This window comes from Genypterus blacodes, unplaced genomic scaffold, assembly GCF_046128005.1.
Source record: "Genypterus blacodes isolate CSIRO-AG114 ecotype Tasmania unplaced genomic scaffold, CSIRO-AGI_Gbla_v1 ptg000012l_1, whole genome shotgun sequence".
Classification (NCBI taxonomy): Eukaryota; Metazoa; Chordata; class Actinopteri; order Ophidiiformes; family Ophidiidae; genus Genypterus; species Genypterus blacodes.
Window position 1 is genome coordinate 3,397,713 of NW_027466826.1, and position 20,324 is coordinate 3,418,036.

General features: G+C 41.3%; 2 protein-coding genes across 3 annotated transcripts; both read left to right on the top strand.

Moving 5' to 3' along the window:
• Positions 1-500: 500 nt before the first annotated feature.
• Positions 501-8,306, top strand: LOC143012628 (mechanosensitive cation channel TMEM63B-like). Its single transcript, XM_076165857.1, has 23 exons — positions 501-695; positions 955-1,037; positions 1,942-1,983; positions 2,410-2,500; positions 2,605-2,642; positions 2,774-2,916; positions 3,341-3,392; positions 3,471-3,579; positions 3,689-3,759; positions 4,044-4,124; positions 4,213-4,336; positions 4,585-4,718; positions 5,271-5,408; positions 5,646-5,799; positions 5,885-5,991; positions 6,133-6,219; positions 6,334-6,399; positions 6,847-7,009; positions 7,275-7,380; positions 7,459-7,626; positions 7,739-7,854; positions 7,930-8,001; positions 8,139-8,306. The coding sequence occupies exons 1-23, from the start codon at positions 501-503 to the stop codon at positions 8,304-8,306; spliced, it is 2,508 nt and encodes an 835-aa protein (XP_076021972.1).
• Positions 8,307-9,582: 1,276 nt separating this feature from the next.
• On the top strand, positions 9,583-14,586 carry nsmce4a (NSE4A component of SMC5/6 complex). 2 transcript variants are annotated; one of them, XM_076166691.1, is made up of 11 exons: positions 9,583-9,670; positions 10,225-10,462; positions 10,545-10,625; positions 10,742-10,869; positions 11,024-11,175; positions 11,775-11,874; positions 12,088-12,178; positions 12,264-12,358; positions 13,200-13,248; positions 14,025-14,110; positions 14,380-14,585. In XM_076166691.1, the coding sequence occupies exons 2-11, from the start codon at positions 10,243-10,245 to the stop codon at positions 14,443-14,445; spliced, it is 1,068 nt and encodes a 355-aa protein (XP_076022806.1). In that variant the 5' UTR covers positions 9,583-9,670; positions 10,225-10,242; the 3' UTR covers positions 14,446-14,585. The 2 variants fall into 2 exon arrangements, with proteins under 2 accessions (XP_076022806.1, XP_076022816.1); XM_076166701.1 differs by lacking the exon at positions 9,583-9,670 and adding an exon at positions 9,696-9,982 and having other exon boundaries at positions 14,380-14,586.
• The last annotated feature ends 5,738 nt before the right edge of the window (positions 14,587-20,324 follow it).

Consider the following 20,324-nt stretch of genomic DNA (forward strand, 5'->3'; position numbering starts at 1 on the left):
AGGGATTTGATCAACCCTGGTTGGGTTGCCGAGGCAAGACTCGAACACCCCCTCACTAGGGCTGGGTTGTATATCAAATATTTACCCTATATTCGATTTGATGTGTAAACATTGTTAGCTTTGAAATGATTTCTACCTGGCCTATAAAGTTTTGTTAAGATAGTGCTAGTTTGCAAACAACAACAAAGAACTCAAACTGTGTGTTTCTCAAAACCGGCAGCATAACATGACTGTCACTTCAGTAGGAAGAGAAAGACAATTACATTTATTCATTATGGAGAACCCCATGTAGTACAATTGGCCTGTGATAAGTGTGACCAGAAATCAATGGCAATAATCCAATATGGTTGCCATTTTCTTTTCTATTACTTATTGCTATTGCCATTTTAGTATTTTGTTTATATTAATCTGATCTTGTTTTGTGAAAGGACTTTGACTAGCATCTTTGCATGAAATGTGGTAAACAAATAAAGTTATTTTTTTATGTGCAGGGTCGCAATATGATGTTATTGATATTAATAATGAGCATCTCGGGCACGCATGCATGCTCTGGCGAGGAGGGCTGTCCAGCATTACCATACGGTTCTACCACCAAGGACTTCTGCTACTCAACCCGAATTCCTAGCACAGTGCTCCAGGGCCTGCCCTTTGAAGGGGTGCCTACTGTCCTTGCCCTTAACTTATTGTGCTTCTTGGTGAGTCTCTCTTTCATTTATTTGTAGTGGTTGAGGACCACTACAAATGACCACCAACCTTCTTTTTGTCAGCTATACAACTTTGACTGAATTATGCTTGAAGGGAGGTGCTTCCAGGAATGTATTTATATGTTCTTTTAATATTGAACACCTTAAAAGAGGGTTATGTAATACTTGTTCATCAATTGTCAGGTTTGTCTCCTGAATGAAGGGATCTTAAAGCTTATTTGACAACCATTGTTTATTCTGTCTCTTCCAGGGAATACTGATAATATTTTCCATCTTGCGAAGATCAGCATGGGACTACGGGCGTCTTGCACTGGTAACTAATGCAGGAGACAGGTAAGCCTATATCTGTAAAAGCAAGGGCCAGGGCTTTCTGACTAAGCAGTTAAAGTGTCATGGAGAGCAGCCAAAATGCTACTTATTTTTTAGTGTAACGTCATGCAACCAGAACTCGGCTAGCACATTTGGCATACATAACAAGGCCTGTTAATATACAACAGATACCTTGCAATAATAATTCACTATCCATACTCTATAGTCTTTTATTTATCGCTGGCTGATGCATGTGATGCTTAATTACATTTAAATATATATTTATATTCAAAATGACAAATGGAGTGAAGTTCATATGTAAATGTATGTGTATATATATGCTTCAGATGTATTGCAAAACAGTGTCTATGCAAGAGATGGGAAAACATGTGTGGTGCTGACTGCCCTGGGAAAAAAAACATTACTTCTGAGGAAGTGGCTGTAGGAAAATGGACTAAGTGATGACTAAGTGTAAATAATGAAGTCTGGAGAAAATGGGAAAAGTCTGGAAGAAATGTGATAAGGAGGAGCCTCATTTTAATGCCCACAATAGGACCAGTGAGGAAATGGATTATAAGCAGTTGCTCGATTGAGACTCTTGGTACCAGCTGGGTTTACTTGTACTCTGCTTTTAGATTGCATTAAACCTACCTCATATTGAATATTTGTTTGCATTACCTCGTGGAATCATTAAACAGTGTGATATGGGACCGAGCTACATCTGACCCAGGGGAAGGTTTCTCTATCACAACTAGTCTTAGGTTGACTGTGGAGGAGGCCAGGAAGATACTTAATGCAAATGAGGCCTGGGTTATCAACATCCAAGTGGACAGAAACAACTTATGGTTTCTCTAAACTAAAATCCATATTGGCCAGGATGAGTTCACCTAAGCCAACTAGGATTGTTTTGTCTTTCTCTTTTTATCAGGGGAATGGATCAGCACGAAAGTCAGGTGGATCAACGAGAATAGTATGTTGTCTCTATTGTCTATTGTTATCTGTTCCTTCTCTCTTTTCCCCTTTTTGAAGTTACTCTAACTCATAACTTGTTCATTCTGCCTAGGCTGCTGTGGGTTTTCTCCTGTTTCTCATGCTCGATGGTGTAGTGTTTGTTTTGCTCCACCTCCAGGCGTTTAACAGTGCCAGGCTCCTTATTATTCTCCCTTTCCTTCTCTTCTTATCACTCTTGTATTTGTTATTAGTGTTCTTGTAAAGCACAGACGTCTTCTGTCTCAAATGAATCTTTTCTGTTTATTTCAGGATGAGCGTTTTCACATGTGTGTTGCATGTTACATAACATTTTCTATACTATAATTCCCAGTGTCCTAGGATGTAAGTTCTTCGTGACCTATTAAACATTATGCACCTGCTATGAATTTTCTTTTTCTGCATACAGCGTGGCCTCTCCCATGAAGTCAGAGCCATCTGAGCGGACTGAACGTCCCGCCTCAGTCTCCAGCACAGTGGACATTGACCAGATAGACAATGTAAGTCGACCATGAAATGGTGTCTTTTAATTTTTACAAATTTGATTATCTTCCATGTGAAAATTGGTCAAATGCTATCGGTACCCTGTTGTCTTCTGTTTTAGGGCTTCTGCTCATGGCTAAATGCTGTGTTCTGCATCAAGTGAGTCAGTTGTCCTACAATATTAGATTCGAATGAGAATTTGAGATGGTTAAAATTATCAAATGAAAGTATTCTGTGTGTGGGCATATGCTGATTGGTTGTTGATTTTGATTGATTTGTTGTCTCTTTAGCGATGCAGATTTCAAGGAGAAGTGTGGCGCGGATGCCGTTCATTACTTGTCTTTTCAGCGTCACGTCATTGGCCTGCTGGTTGTGGTGGGCATCCTCTCTGTGGGGATCATCTTACCTATTAACTTCTCGGGCGACCTACTTGGTGAGTGTATTGAAATTTACCAAACAAGTGTTTTGAAAATAATGATTTTGCCCCTTTTCTTCTCAATTTCATTCTTTCAGCTTTCTTATCAAACTAGCTGACAGTAAACTTTTTTCTTGGCTGCTGTTTTTGAGGCAATAAGGGCCCATGTATTAACTTTGCAATTGTATACATAATTTCAAATTTTCTGTACAAAAAGGTATTGAACATAATTGACAATCTGAGGTATTTAAATGTAGATTTTATTGTGCTTTGTTTCCTCCTGTGTCTTTTGATAAATGATCTCCTACACTTAGTGATAAGTAATAGAATGTACAGATACAGCTCCCATGAATTAAAATGTATTCTATAATTTTTGTTTGCTGTCTAACACAAGTCTGGTTTTATTCATGTGTCTGTCTTGTGTGTTGTGTTTTTCCTGGAGAAGACAATGCCTATAGTTTTGGGCGAACCACTATAGCAAACCTTACTGCTAAGTAAGTAACAATTATACCATCACTGTATTTCTTCCTTCATATTGAGTCTTCACTAACTGTCAGAATTCTCCTTTCTAGTAATTCTCTACTATGGCTCCACACCACCTTTGCATTCCTCTACCTGTTACTGACGGTGTACAGCATGAGACGACACACTTCCAAGATGCACTACAAGGAGGATGACCTGGTAAGGGGCATGGTTTCAGCAGATTTCATACACACCCTAAACTGAATTTGCATAATACTGTATGTCAGAATGTTGTTAATAATTATTGCCCTCGTTCATCTTCATGCAGGTTAAACGTACTGTATTTATCAATGGAATCTCCAAATATGCAGAAGAGTCAGACATAAAGCAACACTTTGAGTAAGTACTGATACAACTTTCTCTGTGATTTCCTCTACACTTGATACACCAAAATGCTACATATGGAGTTATGGCCTCATGGAAAGGGCCTATTTGTCTTAAGCTGTATGAGAACCATGGCTCTTCCTGTTAAAAGAAGCTGTCTTGACCCTTATGGCTGGGATCAAACAACGACAAGCCTATATCTGTAATTGTCCTTAACAGAAGCCAGATGAGCAGGGTTGGTGGGGTTTTGAATCGTGAGCCAAACTGTATTTCTCTCCCTCCCTGGTTTTCCTTTGTAGGCAGGCATATGAAAACTGCATTGTACTGGAAGCTCGTATCTGTTTCAATGTGGCCAAGCTGATGCACCTGAACTCTGAAAGGTAACTGTAACTGTTCATCAGTTCATTGCATTTCTATTCTCAAAATTGTTCCTTGAGTGTAACATAGTTTTGTATTTTGTACATGTAGGAAGAAGGCAGAGCGCAGCAAGAAATATTTCATTGACCTGCACAAGAAGGACAACATTGACACCATGATCAACCCAAAGCCATGTGGACGCATTTGCTGTTGTGTCATCAATGGCTTAGAACAGGTCAGACCTCATATTATAATCTAAATTCAATCTAAATTCAAGACAAAAATAATTTCCATGTTCTATGTAATAACACAAATCATCAAATCAACCTTGGCAAATTGCTAGATATGTTAGCTTCATGCAGAAAATGTTCTTACAAGTTGCGAAAAGTTGGTGTTTGTTTATATAGAAAGTGTTATTTATGAGCCTGTGGCAATTAGTATAAATGTATTTCAGTTCTGACTTACTTTTGATATTCCACACAGCAATCGGCAGTGAGCTATTACACGAAGGTGGCGGCGGAACTAAAGGCTGAATATAGGAAGGAGAGAGAGAAGGTTGACAACAAACGATTAGGAATGGCTTTTGTCACCTTCCAGAATGAGACCATGACTTCTATGTAAGTACAATATGAACATGTATGTTTCACAACCCATCAATTCAAATTTCCTTTTTTTCCCATTGAACACAGTATCAAATGACGTAACAATGAGTAATGCGGTTATACATTTTTGCAAATTGTTTTATAAACCTAGAAAATAAAATAATGATAATAAGTAATAGCACACATGAAGAGGAAACCCAGCCACCCCAACTCACCCCATCTTGGCTAAATCACATATACTGTATGCTCTCCCCTCTCACTCACTTTCTTCAACAGCAAAGAAAGAATAGTTACAATATCAGTTCATCAAAACTTACCACTCATGCAGAAGGGTTCTGTGTTTACCATTAAGCCCTGAAGAAATTGAAGCCCTGCAGGTCTTTTAAGGAATTGTCACAATAAAACAAGACATGCATGATTATGGTATTAGTTTATATTTGAAGAAGCCAAGAAAATGTACTTTTTTTTAAATGTTGTTATGCAATATTGTGTCATGCCAATGCTGTTGGTGCTGACACATTGTTAATGTCTGTCCTGTGCTGTGCTTGATGATTTGTTTCCTCCTAGTATCATGAAAGACTTTAATGCTTGCAAGTGTGAGGGCTATTCTTGTCGTCTGGGTCCTAAGAGTTCTAGTCTCAGTCCACACCTCCAAACACACAACTGGTCAGTCAGCTATGCTCCTGATCCACAAAATGTTTACTGGTAAGAACATGTTGGAGTCCAAACAATGGGTTATGGTGCTGAAGGTTTTGGTTATAAATTATTATGTTTTATTTTCATAAATGCATCAGGTAAAGAGAGCAGTTACATTAGCCTATAGCTTTTATCTTTACAGATGCACTGTGGGAACTCTACAGCTCAGTGTGAAGAAGTCTCAGTATCAGTTCACAAACCAGCTGTGTCCATGAGTCTCACCGCTGCATAACCTTTTTTCCACAGGGAGCATCTGTCAGTGGGAGGAGTCTCCTGGTGGCTCCGCTACTTCATCATCAACTGTGTTCTCTTCCTCCTCCTCTTCTTCCTCACCACCCCGGCCATCATCATCTCCACCATTGACAAGTTCAATGTTACCAAATCAGCGGAGAATCTTAATGTAAGTGCTGTTCAGACAGCTTTAAGGAGACAGTTGATGATCATTAACACACATCTGTCTCTCATCTCCTTTTCTTCTCCCACAGAATCCAATCTTCACTCAGTTCTTCCCCACCCTCCTGATGTGGTTTTTCTCTGTACTGCTTCCAGTCATTGTATACTTCTCTGCCTTTTTTGAATCACACTGGACACGGTATGTCGTACACTTTCTGCTGTTAGCAGTTGAATATGTTGTGTTGAGTCGTGTTCTCTCTCTCTTCCAGTTGAGTTTTCATGACTGTATTTCAGAGAGTTTGTCTTTTTATTTAAGAATTTATTTTTGTTGGTTCTACAGGTCAGTAGAAAGCAGGACTACAATGCATAAATGTTACACTTTCTTAATCTTCATGGTCTTGTTGCTGCCCTCCTTCGGACTCGCCAGGTATCGCATTTTCGTTCACAACTTGTAACTGTGCAGTGAAACTATAATATGTAGGCCTAAAACTTGTTGCTTTTGCCTTTCTTTGGTTGACATAATTGTGTTATATTGTTGCAGTTTGGATCTGTTTTTCCGCTGGCTTTTTGACAAAAGGTTCTTGGCTGATGCGATAGTGAGATTTGAGTAAGTTTCACAAAGATTGCTTTGTTAATCACAATGCCACAACTGAGCATAACTGTTGTTTGTTTTCTACTTCATGTATGCCGTATCTCCACTATAACTGAAAATACAGTCATATGACACCTTGGACAAGTAAAGAGAGCCAGGAGAATAGTTTTATTTATTTATTTTACATAATGATAAATATAATAATGATAATTAAGTGCACATGCAGATATATCTATATAAATTACAAGGCAGAAGGTGCTAAATGTTTTGTCAACCTCAAAAAGAAAAAATATTCTCTTGGAGTTATGAGATCTATAAATGTAAGTTATGTTGTGTAGCTTCTTTTTGGTAATCTAAACCAGTATAAATAAACAGAAAATAAGTAATTGTTTGGGAATATGTCAACTGGGTTCATGTTTAAAGTCTGGACTTCAATCTATGATATTTTTCTTGGTTCTTTAGGTGTGTGTTCCTTCCTGACAATGGGGCTTTCTTCGTGAATTATGTCATTAATTCTGCATTCATCGGTAGTGCCATGGAGCTGTTGAGGGTTCCTGAACTTTTCGTGTACACAATGCGCCTTTTTCTTGCTCGCTCTGCAGCCGATCGTAGGAACGTCAAAGCGGTTAGTCTGACTTCTCCTTGCTAAGAATAAATTATTTCTGAGCCTGTATGTATAAGTGTTTGACTCCTTAGCTCCTTACCTTAAAACGTGTATGACCTCAGAAGAATCTTGTGCTTATGAGCAGGCATTCAAAAAACATGTCATTTGAAACTTGTAGAATCACAACGTTAATGGATATCTATTGGCTTAACTTGTTCCACCCTAATGAGTGCAAGAAACCTCTTAAGCACTGTTTGTATTTACCAAATAAATTGTGTCTCCCTAGCACCAAGCCTTTGAGTTCCCATTTGGGGAAGGTTACGCCTGGATGATGTGTGTCTTCACTGTGGTCATGACCTACAGCATCACCTGCCCAGTCATTGTTCCTTTTGGTGAGTCCCATCATTTACATCATGCTAATCAACAAGCTCACGGGAATGAGTCCATTGACTGTCTTCTCCCCTGAGCAGGACTGACGTATATGCTGCTGAAACACGCAGCAGACAGGTGTAACATTTACTATGCCTACCTTCCAACAAAACTGGACAAGAAGATCCATTCTGGAGCTGTCAACCAGGTGGTGGCTGCTCCAATTCTCTGCATCTTCTGGCTGCTGTTCTTCTCAACTGTTCGCTCGGGTAAGAAGAGGGCTCTATCTACTGGCTTGTGTCCTATGACATTCCCAATATTGTTTAGCTTTGGCACCTTGGTCTTCAGTGTGGTAAAGTCCCAACATTTTCTTCTTTGCAGTTTTTTCAGCAGCAACGTCCGTGTTCGCTTTCGTAGTTCTGATCATCACAATCCTCATCTGCATCTCTCACGTCTGCTTTGGATATTTTAAATATCTGAGTGCTCACAATTACAAGGTAATACACTTGTCAGTCACTTTTTGCCCATTTTTCATGTTGTCTAATTTCATCATTCATCTGCTTCTGTCCCAGATCAACCCCCAGGATACGAATGTGGTGGAGAATGGGCAAGTTGTAGGTACCTCAGTAACCAACAAGTCAGTAGTGAGTATCTGAATGTGCTTATTTTATGACAGTCATAGAAAATATGTAACATGTATATGAAATGAATGTTTGCGAGGACTTCAGATCAATCTGGATATCTGATTCTTATGTGCTATTCTGCTCATTCTCCTTTCCAGCAGTATATTGCTCAGGTACTTCTCAACCAACAATCTGAGGAGGCAGTCAGTTCAGTCTGTGGCGAGGAAAATGGCCAGGGGTCCTTGCAGCATGCGGAAATACATAGCCTGAATGAGGACACTCAGGCTGGTGAGCACAGCCTCGATGTCAATGAAGTGCAGCCCTGATACTTCCTGGAAAAGAACTAACTTTAACTTAACTGAAGGCAGCAGTTCTACAAAAGCATCTCAACCTCCACTGAGGGACTTTACACTGGGACACATCAAATCCAAACATTCTGTGTAACTTCAGATGTACTCGAATGGAAATGAAAGGACGGCTACATCGACACATGGAACACAACACCTTTGGATGGACAGCCATGGAAGAGGGCTTGTTGTGGCAAATTGGTGCACTGCCCGGAGCAGAGCAAACAGTTTTAGGTTGTAGCCACATGGTTTTTTCACTGTAGTGAGACTTGGTTTATGTTTCAGATTCCCTCCTTTAGCCTAGAGAGACGATTCAGAGCTGTCTCCACGTGGAGCCTGGATGTTGCCATCCTGAAGCAAACATACTTTTTTGGGAGCATTTCGGTACAAACTTTCCTTGGCATACATAGCGAAAGCATTGAACTGGGGCCTTGATTGTGGAAGATGCCTTGACAAAATCAAAACATCCAAATCAGGCTTAAACTGTGTCATGGTTCTGGTAATCAATACTTTATTAAAGCTGGCCTGCAAAGACGAGCCTATAGGAACAAGATGGAACCTTTTCTTTATGTTTGTATGTGTGCATACAAGTGTGACCCGAAGTTCTTTTATCTACCTTTGTTGAACGCACTTATTGGAAGTCGCTTTGGATAAAAGCGTCTGCTAAATGACCGTAATGTAATGTAATGTAATGTAATGTAATGCATCACTGTACTGAGACATTCATGTTAAATGCACTGTGAATAAAGCTGGACCTAATCTGACTTCAAATACAGAGAGGAAACATGAAGCATGCAAATGAAACACAAAGCAGAATACAAAAATAATCGCCTTTTTCAGGAAACACAAAACACTGAACCATTTGTTGAATATATGATATTTACTAACAATTTTTATCAGGGGTAGAATGGCATGATCTGTTTAACTGAGGATGTAGGCAATTTTACCAGAGGTGGCCAGCATCATGAGGAGATGATTTAGGCAAAACATTTTGGAAAAAAAATGACTTAGGCAATTATTTTAAGAGGGTGACGATATTATTTTGTTACAAGTTATAGGAAAGTGTGTTGGATCTGAAATACCAACTCAAATCCTAAAACACTGTTTTTAAACCTGCGGCCACGTTTTATTTGTCCCAAAAATTTACAGTATTCCCAATTCTAATTCCAAGATGTTCAAAATTCAATTTCACCAGGTACAGTTCACATTCCAGTCCACCGGGGGGCGGTAATACACGCATTAGCTGTTTACTAACCACAATAATCACGAATAGGGAGAAGAAGAAACACGGAAGAAAACAAGGAAGTTTCCTTTAGTGCGTCCTGAATGTATCAGCTATAGATGTATGTTAAGTGTACTAACTGAATACATAATGTGTAATGAAGAACTCGGGTACACGACCGATTTGCGTTAGTTATGAAGTTTGCCGAGACTGAAAGTAATACGTTTGGACAGCGTCTCGTTAGCTTTAGCATACACAGAATGCCTGCCATCGTCATTCTCAACCATGATCTTTGATGATTGTTATCTATAAATATTCAGTATTGTCGCTTGATTAGTGAATTGATGGTATGGGAACAAGTGTATGTTTAAGTCGTTTTAGTCGTTGGGCCACCACAAAGCGCCAGAGGAGCTGAATGGTGCACTGATGGCGGGTATGTCTGCTATCAAAACAAACGCAGTAACGTTGTTTCGTCCCACTAGAAGAATCTTTATCAAGCTGCGCTGAAGCTGTTCTTGCAGCTCCAACTGTAAGCACTAGTGTAGCGACGTCCCCTTTTAGCAGCTACTTTTATCTTGCACGTAAACAGAGAGACAGAGGGTGACGTCAATTCAAGTCCCATGCCAGATTTGGAAGTAGGAATGTCACAATCCCATGGTGTTTCTCCGAACGCAGCTCATCCACTGACCAAAGATGAAGAGAGCCGGAGGCAATGAGGAAGAGACTCCCAAACAGAATGGAGTTGCTGGCCGAAGAAGAGGAGGAGGAGGAGGAGGAGGAGGAGAACCCTCAGACAGAGACGATTCCGTTCCGGCCGGCTTCATTAATGCTGACATGGACGATGACAACAATGACCCGGGCGTCAGGAGAGAGATCCGAAGCAGATACAGAGACCTCATCAACTCAGTACAACGTGAGTAAGGCAGACAAATCCACGTAAAACTGGTAGCTGATGCTGAACAGTGTGTGATGCATTTCCTCGTTGTGTTTTCCAGAGAATCGAGAAGAAATTTTGAGTCCCTCCAACAACAAACTTACAGAGGTTTTGGAAGAGGCCAATAAGCTGTTTAAAGATGGTATATTTCGAAAGGATCCCTCTCTTATTGTCTTGTAATGAATTGTTTCATATCTTTTATCACTCCGCCTTACATTTTGGTCTTCCTCCTTCTGATGATGTTGTGTTCCTTGGCAGTGCGTCAGGCGAGGGAAGCCGCCCTTGATGCCCAGCTCCTGGTTGTGGCCACAGACCTGGGTAAGGAGAAGGCCAGCCAGCTCTTCTCTGAGAACTCTTTCGACACCTTTGTATTTGCTGAACGTCTTGTGAGTATATTGTGTTTTAACTGTATTTTACTCCTCTATACACAAATGCTATTTATTATTTTGACTGCCAAGGGATTCATAAAAGTGCACAGAAGAGAGACAGCTTCATTCTTCCATCAGTGATCTTCTTGTGATGGCTTGCTTCTCTTAACAGTTGTCCTTCATGGGCCTGAACCGACTGGAAGGAGGGCAGGAAGTGCAGCAGAATGCAGGCGTAACTGGTGGCTACCTGCCTGAGGATGCCTGGGACAGATTAGCCAGTCGAGCAGAGAGCTGCTTCAAGACAGCTCCCACCTTCCACTACATGTGAGTGGGAAGTACCGGCTATAGGAGATGGAGTGGCTGTGTTTTGCTGAGGCGGTGGAGTTACTGCTGATTGTATATAGTGTGTGAGAGAGGGAGAGAGTAGCTCACAAATGCAAACTGAGGGTTTTCTACTTATTTTGCTGAAACAAAGAGAATCATTCTATTCATATTTTCATGAAAGAAGAGAATGATGTCTTGCTCCTAGATGTCATAGATGGTACCCTTCAGTACACACCGTGGCTTACACACAAACATATATACACACACTCACATGTACTCGTCACAAAAGCAAAGAATACATCAGTCAATGTATGGATTCACTGTAAGCCTGGTTGTTGCAATGCAGCTGGAGGATATGACAGTGAAAAAGTAAATGTATGCAACATACAGCGTTTAATCATTGTTCTTATTTTACAAATGTGGTAAGGGGGGTAAAAAAATTGGAACATGTGTCTTTTTACACATTATTGACAAGATAGTAATCAAATTCTCCAATCCAGTATTGTTGCACTTTCCTGGATTTATTTTCCATCCTACTATGTTTTCTCTCTGGGGTTGTGATTTCTGTCTCACTCTTTTTCTGTTCCTGCTCTCCTCAGGATGGGCTTGTTCCATGCAGAGCCTCCTCCTCCAAAGCAACGGATAGAGCGCCAAAGGAAGGCACCCAACAAGGAGGTCAAAAGGATCATGCCCACTCAGGTAGACAATCTTATACACACACACACACACACACTTCTCTGCATGCATGTAAATATGCCTTTGCAGCCAGGAATGACTATAATAAGCTATGTTGAGTTTGGGGCAAATTATTAGGAAACATATCTGACACCTATCTTGAACAGTATTTCAATGCTGTTTGATTTGATGTTGAACAAATTGTTACTGCTCTGCAAATGAATGTTGTCTTGACAGCTGAAGAAAATGGAGGAGTCCCATCAAGAGGCGACGGAGAAGGAGGTGGAGAGGATACTGGGATACCTCAAGGGCTACCGCGACGATGAACGTCAGTTTATATTAAACACGAATAATGTTGATATTTCAGCGATGATGTGCAGATTTCACAAACCTCCTGTCTGTTTCCATCACAGCAACATCACCAATATCCTATTATGAGTTTGTTATTGACCCCAGCTCCTTCTCTCGGACGGTAGAGAACATCTTCCACACATCTTTTCTGGTCAGGGTGAGTTAAAGTGGCTGTTACGTTGAACTGCCATCGCCTTCTAACCCAGCTGAAGCAGGGGTGGGGAACCTTTTCTTACATGTGACATGATATGAGCCTTTAGATCAGATGATATGAGCCTTTAGATCAGATGATATGAGCCTTTGGATCAATTGGGGGACCAAGGTTCCCCACCCCTGATCTAAGGTTCCCCACCCCAGATCTAAAGGCTCACATCATGTCACATGTAAGAAATGAAGGCACTGTCATTGGCTATCCACAGCAAAGATGCCTTTTTTCTGCTACTGCCTTTTCATGTGCAAACGTTGTGAGTTTGCTGTGTCTACCTGTTTCATTAAAGGTAAAAATGGTACAAAATGGCAACAACAACAAACTACAAGGCCCCTCATAGAGCGCATACATCCACCAAGGCCATCTAGTCCTCCCAATTATGTTGTTATCTTGCATGCATACAGATCTCAATGATGAAATTTAGCAGGTTATTGACGAAACCATGGAAAAAAGTGTGATTACAGTGCCACCATCAGGCCAACTGGTGCAACACTTTGATGGACACTTTGATTGGATCATGTCAAACCTAGTTTCATTTCAAATTCCACTTAATTATGTTGACCAAAGGTAAACAAGCAGACAGATAGACACGTCCTTGGACAGTCCAGTTCATGTATTGATTGAACCTGTCTGCCCCCTTAGAGGTAGGACATAGTCCACAGATTTAACACAGTGAACCAGCTTCATTCAAACGCCTTCTGTCTCCAATAGGGCAACTGTGTAGCATCGTGTGTGTAGTACAGAGCGTCTTTGTTAACCTGCTGCATGTCCATCATGTGTTTTGTCTCAGGATGGTTTGGCGCGAATGTATCTGGATGACGACAAGCTACCTTGTATCGGTGAGAAGATGCGTCATTCTATCATTCTTTTTTTTCCTATTTGTTTTTATTGAAGCAAACATTTTACATGACATTGCGCATACAATTGTAGGATATTTTGGAGATGTTTTTTTATACAGAAAGAGGGAAGAGAAGAGAGAGAAAGAAGGAAGGTTGTATTACTAATGCTATTGTTGTTAAACTTTATATGTAGACCCTCAAGTAGAATACAAGTAGATTGAAATTGCAATGATCTCATAGGGATACAGTGTTCACAGGATGATGTCAAACAGCAATGTAGGCTAGTACAAATCGCATCATAGGCTGTGGTAAAGAGAAGGAGAGCCAGGAAAACCCATCCCGACCCAGCATCCATACAACCTTGCATCCATGCAACCCCGTCCTGGCCTGCCTGGGATGTAAAATCTAAAAAAAAGGAAATGTTTGGTGTTCTGGTAATCAGTCACTGGTCTGGCCTAGCCTGTAAATCTGTGAAGTAGGAGAGAAACGGTTGCACACTTATCAGTGTGGCCCCTCATAGTGTACTTGATTTTCTCGAGTCTAAGAAAATACATTGTATCCTTCAGCCATTGCGAAAATAGAGGGAGGGGTGAGGGATTTCCAATGCAGAAGCAGGCGGCGTCTCGTGAACATGACCATTTCCTTTTCTGAGGTGTTAAAATAGCGCGAGTCAGATGGGGTGCCGAAGATGGCAATGTGTGGGGCGGGTTGAACTTGTAGTTCTGCATTTTTTGCGAGAAATGTAACTAATTGAACAGTATGATTGTGTGTTTTAGCGCCGGTGGGGGATGTGGACATGGAAACTGGAGGATCAAACAGTCGCAATCAGTGTGTCATCTCCATCAGCCCGAAAAGCTGGAGGGTGAGAAAGTCTGGGCTTGGAAGGGTTAGAATGAGAATAAGTATTGTGGAGATTAAATAAATATTTCAGTTACGACTTTAGCTGCCATCTAACACTTGAGAAATATTAGGCTCTACGCATACAGAAAGATTGTGTATAGAATATTTTCCATAAACTAATATTTCTTGTCACTGCTCATAATTATAGAATACTATAGAAATGCATATTCGCAAATCACTTTTATTCACAGTTCCAGTGTTTTAATTGTCTTTCTGTTCTTGGTCCCTCAGGAGCTCATAGAGGTCTTCGACATCAGACAGGCAATGATTCATCCTGCAGGCACACAACCTGTGTGATGCACCACAAAGCACACGGTTAACCATTCATGTGGTACACGCGTGTTACTGTTTTTACCGATTCAAATATTGCGTTGCGTTGAAATTTAAATGACTTTTTACTGTTTTCAGATGTTTGAGTAATAAATTTGAAAGAAATTGCAAGCTGATCGAAGTTTTCATTTAAACTCGCCAGTATGAAATTGATTTTCAACTCTTCTGCATGGCCAAAACAGGAAGATGAAATAATATTTGAGATAATAGATGCGGATATTATAAAATACTGCTGTTGTCAACTAATTCTACTGTTGACTTACTTATGAGCTCCAGATTTTGTTCCTAATCCAAACATTTGTTCATGAAATAGGTTGCAGCAGTAAAACTATGCTGACATTGACACTAAATCTGTACCTGCTATCTTCAGCATTTCTGGAGATTATTGAGTTTGACCCACAGTTGAATACACATAAAGGAAGCACTGGACTCCACAGCTGTACTACATGGCAGAATACTGTTTGTGCCTGATGCTAACTTTACCACAAGGTTGATTAAATTAAATTAGAGATTCGGATGGACAGATGAGAGCAATGGTTGCGATGCCCTACTTTTTAAAGTGCCGTGAGAATATTATCTATCTGAATTTAGCGTTATATTAATAAAGGTTGTGGTGCACAAACCTTCAAATAGACAGAAATACCACCATTTTGCCTACTGGATGATGGTGATGGATTGAGGATAAGTGGACATGTCTTCCAGATTTCCATTGCGTCGGCTCGAGTATGCACGGAGAGGAAACGAAGGATAAAAAATATCTCACTTTATTTGTTCAGTTTTTTGCTGTGATTTCTCCACCTGATCCATTCTGACTGAGTGAACTCTGCAGTGATCAGAATTGTTTGGATGAGCACTTGTATAATCGCAGTCATCGGCAGAAAAGCTCCCAGTCTCCGGCTCTTTTAAAGAGACAGGCACTCCTCTCAGCCTCTGCTTCCACTCCACCCCCCCTCCCACCTCCCCTGAGTGTTTTTTCCCTCCAAATCAGTGCTGCCACTGCTTCAGTCTGTACTGTGCAGCGTCAGCCGCTTGTTATGCTGCAAAGAGAAGCTCACCATTTTCACAATCATCAGTTTCGATTCATTATGCAATGTAGATTTTACATAACAATGGCTTGAAAATGTATGTCACAGGCACACCCAGGGCAGTGCGGAGTATTTATTAGCCACTCAGGCAGACACACACAGGCAAACGCACACTCACTGTGTAGCTCCAGCAAAGATCTGCCTGCCTTGGCAATGCTGTGTCTGCCTGGGAACGATGCAGTTCTGCAGAAAGGTGCTCTGCCAACCATGTAGTGCCAGAGTCACTTCACCAGAAGAGGACATGGAATACAAGATGGGGAGCTGCATCGGAATTTCACACAGACAGGTAATGACAGCATGCAGAATATGATGCTTGACAGCATTGATGAGGTACAGTACAAGAAAAAATGGAATTCATTGATTTTGCTGGTTGAGAGCAGAGATTGTACTGAGATCTGAGAGAGCATGAATGTGTATGGTACTCTAATGTTGGAGGAGGGGTGATGTCAGCAGGGAAAAGGAGCTGTTAGGATGAGGAGGGAGGAGCTGAAATAAAAGCAAGAGGGTGATGCTGGTTGTAGTGGAGAGAGAAAATGGAGATAGTGTGACAGATCCTGGATAGATTCAAGACGATGCATGACAGTGGATGTGCGGAAAGCTCCGCAAAATCAAGAAACAGGCATGTGAGGAGCATGCTGTGTTTTCAGGGACAGAGCTGATCAAATCAGTGGTATTTATAGACATGGAAATCAGCCCAGCCTGCCAGCCCCACAGATTGGGAACCCTGCTTGAAGTCAGTCTGTGATAAAGGCAGATAAATGACAAACACTAGGTTTCTAATCAAGTTGATGTCAGTAAATTCTGTTCACCATAACATGATGACATTATTGTAGTTAGCTTTATGTTGCAGGTTCTGTGTATGTACTGTTCGTGTGAATAGGATCAGTGTGTTTCCACGGTTACAAGAAGTAGGTTAAACTGGTTCACTTTATAAACCAACCTTTATTTAATTCTCAAAGGCCTCATTTACAGTATATCTGAGTTGCATGCACACAAACACAAACAACAAAATCAGTAATGGCAATAAAAGTACACATCAAAAATAAATGATTAGAAATAACAGCACATATACAAGTCAGATAGGCTTCCAGTTCAAGCTCTGCGCCCCCCCCCCCCCCCCCCCCCCCCTAGTGTGCAAGTGTGCCGGCAACGGGCCGCCCGGGAACGGCACGGACATCACGTTTTTGCTTTTAGATTATTTCCGGCCACCGGGACCACTGTCGAAAGCACCAGTGGGTCTGGTGCTCTGGTTATAGGGGGCGCGGCACGGACAACACAATTTTGCTTTTAGATTATTTCCGGCCACCGGGACCACTGTCGAAAGCACCAGTGGGTCTGGTGCTCTGGTTATAGGGGGCGCGGCACGGACAACACAATTTTGCTTTTAGATTATTTCCGGCCACCGGGACCACCGTCCGAAACAACCAGTGTGTTCAGGGGGGTTACAGGGGGCTCCTGACAAAGAAAAACGTGTGGTCAGCGATTTTCACTGGCATTGGCACCAGCAAGTGTTTCTATCGCGCCCGAAAAGTTGGGGGGGGGGGGGCGCGAAAAACTTATGATCTATAAAAGGGGGGCGCGAAAGAAAAAGTTTGAGAACCACTGCCCTATGACCATCCTCCACTCTGCATCTCAGTACTCTCCCTCATTATTCTGTCCCTCCCCTGACACAGTATACAGTATACAGTATATACTCGGTTATCGTGCGCCCTCTGCAGGTCAGGCCTAGACACGACATCTGCATGAGTGAAATATGCTCAGATTACTGTCAAATCAAGAAACAGACATATACCATAAATGAGATTACAGACAATTGTAGGTATGTTCATTTAAACGCAAAGTTATAAGCTAATTGTTACTTTTGGGTCAGCTACTGCGTGTTTGTTTACAGTGTTGCTTTAGTAGTCGTGTCCCATGCAGCTGAATGCTGGGCCTCCTGAACTCTGTCATAACAAGCTCCCCTGCTCTGAATACACACATGGCTTCCACAGCTCCAGTTTGGTCCCCTCCCTCCCCTCCCCTCCCCTCCCCTCAGCCCTTGCTGCACCTCTCCTTCTCCTGTCCTGTATCTACCTCACTACCTACAGCATATGACCCCTTTTAGCCCCCCCAACCCGATTCCCTCCCACTCTGCAAAAATAGCAACAGAGAGACAGGGGCTCCTTACAAGAGAGGACAGACACAAACATTGGCCTTGAGATTGGAGTGTTTGTGAGAAACTTTGTGAGAACATTTCTTGTTTGCAGTGGTGAGTAATTATTTTATTCCTACTATATTTGTGTGGTTTATCAGGTTTATAATTCCTTAAGGGAGATAAGCGTCTAACATTTTATTGAGTTATATGTTAATATTTGTTTATTTAGGAAGGAAGGTACCTCACCTTCACACTTCTAGCTGTGAGAGCCTCTTGTTTGTTTGGTAAGTCGTTTTTTTCTCATGGAAAAGGAGATCTGACCGATGATCTGTTCATCATAATTTCATAATAACCTCATATCTCAATAGGTTTCAATGCAAGGATATTAACTCAAATGCCCCTTTTCTATCCAGATAAATGTGATCAAAGCAGAATTGGTAAAGTTCTATACTTGTGCTGGTAGAGGGGTCAGACAAAGGGCAAGCGTCCTCCTACAGTGTTTACGTCTGAGCTAAGACACATGGTGCTCATTCAATCCGAAAGCTTAAGAGACTGCTCGGTGTTGTGTGACAGGCTTGTGATGAAGTGACAAGAGACCTGGCATCATTCTCATCACCCCGTTGCTTTCTGAGCTGTCAAAACACCCTGAAACAACCCGGCCAGTTGAAGTGCACATGCATCCACACCACAGAGGCTGAAATTACACCCCCTTCACACAAATAGCGTGCAGGCGGGTACAGGGGGAGCGCTGCCACACCACAGAATAGGACATTTTCACATGGCATCATTACGGATATTATCACTGTATCTTTGAAATTTGGATGAATGAGTCACACTCCTCAATCAGAATATGTGTGTATTTATTCAGAGATAAATAATGCACATGACAAATCATGCATAATGCTGGAATAATGGCTGACAGCTGAGGACAAAGCAGATCTCTATTTTTGAAGTCGTTCATATTCAGGTCAGTGCTTTCTGACTGAACACAGAAACATTGTACATGCTACAAGGACACACACACAAGTCTACTGTTCAGAATGATGCTAATTTATAATTGATAATGTGATAGAATAGAATTTATTGGGGAACAGCATGTGAAAACAAGCTTTTCTTGCTGTTGAGGATAATGGGCAAATTTAGGGAAACTGACCTCTATGACATCACAAGGGTTACTTCCTGTTTGTTCTACAATATGTGTTGATACTAGATTAAAACCTTGACCTAGACCCTGTTCATGACTTAATTAAACACACTCAACATCTTGGTAGGACTTTATTATTCAAACATACTGTTTTTAGCACCATTCAAATTAACCCTTGTGATGTCATCCTGTCAGTTTCCCTAACAAACGCCTGTACACCAATCTGTTGTTTACCACACAAGGCTTAAATCATCAGTCATATGCCAGTCTGCTGTTCAGTCACAAGCACAGCTAAGTGCTTAAAATCCAGTACATGTAGTTTGCAGTATGACAATCCTTTCCTGAGGCTGGTGGTTGGTCTTATCCCAGGAACCGATGCCAGTTGGTTGATGTCATGTAGATGAGAAGAAATCATATGACCGTGTCCTGCTGGTCAGGATATATTAATAGAACTATAAAGATGTGATAGATGCTGTGAGGGTTTTAAGCCTGTGTCAGAACCTGCAATTTAGTCTCAGGGAGGTCTTGCATAAGTTTCTTAATCTCAAAAGCAACAGCCAAACACAAAACATTCGCTCCACCTCGTACCAAAGACCTCTAATCCTGCGTAGTTGGAATCCGAATGACTACCGAGGGGCCGGAGCTCCTGTGTGCACTGGCCGTGGGATTTCTTCACTCTGATGGTACTTCTGTGCTGGTGTTTTTCAGCCAGCTGATGTGAGAAGGCTGCTGGTTTGGGCACCGTCGCCCCCGCAGCCACTAAGCCATGGGGAACGAGAACAGCACGGCCGAGGCTTTGGTAAGGGTGACTTTGCTGGCATTGGATGGCTGGCATCGCTACTTGCCACCTGCTCCCATGCTGCTCCATACTATCAACACTTCAGTGCAGAAAGGACTAACAAACTAACGCTTCCTTGCACGATAACTAACTGAAATCCTGACCTCAGTAATAATACAGTATAAAGGCATTGTATACATTTCCATGCTTAACAGAAATCGTGCTTTTGGGTACATTTTGAAGATATGGTTTTCTAAATATTTGTTTGTGGTTGCATGTTTCCAAATTTTTTTAATCAATGTTCCAGTTAATAATTTGAAAAGGTTAGTGCACTTTAGAGCGTTAAATTGTGTTCTTCTGAGGAAAAAAAAGAGAAAACAGGAGAAAACATTTCCACGGAAAACGAGCACAACTGTGGAATTCAGGATTATTTTAATAGGATTAACGTTAACATAGTTTTTGTCTCGTGATCTATAGAATCTGCAAACCTAGACGTCATTGCCTCTGGTTATGGAAAGACACCTTACATTGTTACATTTGATTCATAAAACAATTGTGATTGATTTTGAGTGGCTGTGCATGAGTCTGTTGTCACATACTCACATAGTGTGTGTAGCATTAATGCGGCAGATGTGTTAAACTCTTCCATTCCCTTTTACAGCCAGAAGAGGGCCCTGCAGAAAATGTTGTTGTTTTTCCACCTCA